Consider the following 3,208-nt stretch of genomic DNA (forward strand, 5'->3'; position numbering starts at 1 on the left):
CGAGCCTAGGTGGGATAACAAGGAGCGCACGTAAGGTAGAGCAGAGAAGAGCGGCATCGATCGGCAAGGCGGCAGCCACGGAGTTGATCAGGAATGGCGGCAAGGTCATCATCGCCGACGTGTAGGAAGGCCGTGGGTTCTAATCAGTTGGCTGGTTCCTATTTGTGTACGTACTAGGAGATTTGGGCGACACCGACACGGATTCTACATCTGATAACGCATAACGCATATAGTAGTATAAAAGGTCATGAGGGCGCAGCGATTTTGGAGTGCCAGGACCCCAAATTAGCCTTCAAAAAAGGTAGCGATGATTCGGTGGAAGGTTAATAAGAAGAGGCGGCAACCGCCTCCGCGTGATGATAGGGACAGGGTCACTTCTGTGCGTGCGATTACCGTGCAACGCCCGCCCGTCAGTGGCCAGCTCTTGCTAGAGCGCGCGTGCTGCACGGTCGTCGCTCTAGCAACCTCCGCGCTGTGCCACTGGGCGTGGAGCTACTTCCAGTCCCGCAAGTGCCTGCGCACCTACGGCCGGGACATGACCGGCGAGGGCGACCCGGTCATCGGCCGCGACGACGAGATCGACCGCGTCGTCGACATCCTCTGCCGCAGGACCAAGAACTGCGCGGCGCTCGTCGGCGCCGCCGGGGTCGGCAAGACCGCCGTCGCCGAGGGCCTCGCGCAGCGCATCGCGTCCGGGGCCGTCCCCGACGCGCTCGTCGGGGCGCGCGTCGTGGAGGTCGACCTCGCGGCCATGGTGGCCGGCACGCGGTACCGTGGCATGTTCGAGGAGCGCATGAAGAACGTGATCAACCGGGCAGAGGCGTCCAACGGCAAGATCATACTGTTCGTGGACGAGATGCACATGCTCTACTCGGCCGGCAGCAGCCGGACCAACTGCACCAGCGCCTCCAACATGCTCAAGCCGGCGCTGGCCCGCGGCCGCATCCGCTGCGTGGGGGCCACCACCTTTGACGAGTACCGTCAGTACGTGGAGAAGGACCCTGCGCTCGAGCGACGGTTTCAGAAAGTGCACGTCGGGGAGCCGAGCATTGAGGCCACCATTGCCATCTTGCGGGGGCTAAAGCAACGATTCCAAGACCACCATGGACTCGAGATTCAGGATGCCGCTCTCGTCGCTGCTGCGCGCCTCGGTGCCCTCTACATCACCGGTACCAGTACCATCGTCAACAATTCATCTGCCCTCACTCCGTTCCGTTGTGCCTTTTGCTGATTTGATTTGAAACGCTGATGATTTTCATTGTTGTATGTATGTTTCAGGTCGTCAATTTCCAGATAAGGCAATTGATCTGATCGACGAGGCATGTACTTTCATAGCCAGAAAGATGAAGCAGATTGACAACCAAGTACTAGTAGATGACAACACTACTCCCACTAGCTTAAACGATGCAAATAAAAAAGTGGTTGTCAACACGAAAAGTAGCTCCACAAATAGAGTGAAGAAAGCAATTGTTGATCCAAATGATGTCGCACAGGTAGGCACTCCCCCTCTCTCTCTCTCTCTCTCTCTCTCTCTCTCATTATATATATTTTAGTAAATTGATTTTTATCATGTGATGTGATTGTCATGCATGTTCCAACAATTATTATTTGTAGGTTGTGAGTCGATGGACTGGAATTCCTGTCGCTACGCTTTGTGAAGAGGAGAAGGACAAATTAATCCACATCCGAGACAGATTGCATGAGCGGGTTATTGGTCAAGATGAAGCGGTCAATTTGGTTGCGCAAGCGGTGTTACGCTCTAGGGCCGGCCTTGATCAACCTAGCCAACCGACAGGTTCTTTCCTCTTTTTAGGCCCGTCTGGTGTTGGAAAGACAGAGCTTGCAAAAACTCTTGCCAAGCAACTATTTGACAGTGAAAAGATGCTTGTTCGGGTTGACATGTCTGAATATGCTACTGCTGGGTCTGTAACACGTCTCATTGGAGCACCTCCAAGGTACTACTTACATTCGTGTGCATTAATATTCCTCTTAGAAATAAGATATATTTTCATGCTTAGTCTAATTAATTAGTTTGCCTAATATAAATGCTTCTTTGATTCCTTTATAAAGCTATATTGGATATGAAGATAGCGGACAATTGACTGAAAAAGTGAGAAGGCATCCATATAGCCTTATCCTTTTTGATGAGGTCGAGAAGGCACATCCCTCGGTGTTTAATATTTTTCTTCAAATTCTTGATGATGGCATGTTGACTGATGGCAAAGGTAGAACTGCTGACTTTAAGAATACTATCATCATTATGACCTCAAATCTTGGATCAGAATACCTTACAACAAAAATGATTGGAGAAAAGCCATTAGAACTTGCAAGGAACCTTGTCATCGAAAAGGTTTGTTAATCCCAAATTGTCATGTAAGGGCTCCATGCAATAGTTCCTACTACTGATTGACATTCATGTTGTTGCTTATGCAGGTTCAGAAGTTCTTCAAGCCCGAACTTCTCAACAGGATTAGTGAGATTGTGATATTCGAGTCACTTTCCTATGAACAAATGAAAGAGGTTGCAAAAATTCAGATTAAGAACGTTGTAGCTAGAGTAGCTAATAAGGGCATCTCTCTGTCTACAACCGATGCCTTGTTGGACGTCATAATGTCGGAGTCACACAATCCGTTTAGTACATCTAGCTTCTTCTCTTTATACATAATTTTGGCAGTATCTTTTAGTAACCATTTGTGTACCTACAGATGTATGGTGCAAGACCCATAAGAAGATGGGTGGAAAGAAATGTGATAACAATGCTCTCTGAGATGCTAGTCAAAGGTGAGGCTGGTGAAGGTTCAACAATCTTCATCGATGCGACACATGACAAGAAGGGGTTGAAATATGAAGTGGTGAAGATGCCGGTCCTAGACTTTTCTAGTGCGTGAGACCCTAGGCAGATCTAGGGGTGCCATGAAACCCCCTAGAAAAATGTGAAATAATGTATACATTGTACGTAACATTAACTAGCATAGCCCGCGCGGCGGCACGCCGCGCCCGTCCATATGATGTATCCATATGGAATGTGTTCACTATTTACAGCAAATGTTGCTAAACAGAGAAATACACGTTGATACATCTTTAGTAAGTTTCATTTATTCACATCATGCCATTCTATAAAACAAAGGGTATGCTACGATGATAACTTCCTTTTATTAGCACCATTAGCCGAGGGAGTGTCATATCAGTAGTTAACATGATAGAGTTC

At 48.4% G+C, this 3,208-nt stretch overlaps 1 protein-coding gene across 1 annotated transcript; it reads left to right on the forward strand.

The window, feature by feature from the left end:
* Positions 1-307: 307 nt before the first annotated feature.
* LOC125541092 (chaperone protein ClpB1-like) lies at positions 308-2,997 on the forward strand. Its single transcript, XM_087539660.1, has 6 exons — positions 308-1,169; positions 1,279-1,493; positions 1,615-1,955; positions 2,071-2,350; positions 2,434-2,630; positions 2,705-2,997. Exons 1-6 carry the CDS (start codon positions 308-310, stop codon positions 2,886-2,888), a joined length of 2,079 nt encoding a protein of 692 aa, XP_087395786.1. The 3' UTR covers positions 2,889-2,997.
* Positions 2,998-3,208: the final 211 nt, after the last annotated feature.

The sequence above is a fragment of the Triticum urartu genome, chromosome 2A (genome assembly GCF_056163025.1).
Source record: "Triticum urartu cultivar PI428250 chromosome 2A, HENAU_Tu73, whole genome shotgun sequence".
Lineage (NCBI taxonomy): Eukaryota > Viridiplantae > Streptophyta > Magnoliopsida > Poales > Poaceae > Triticum > Triticum urartu.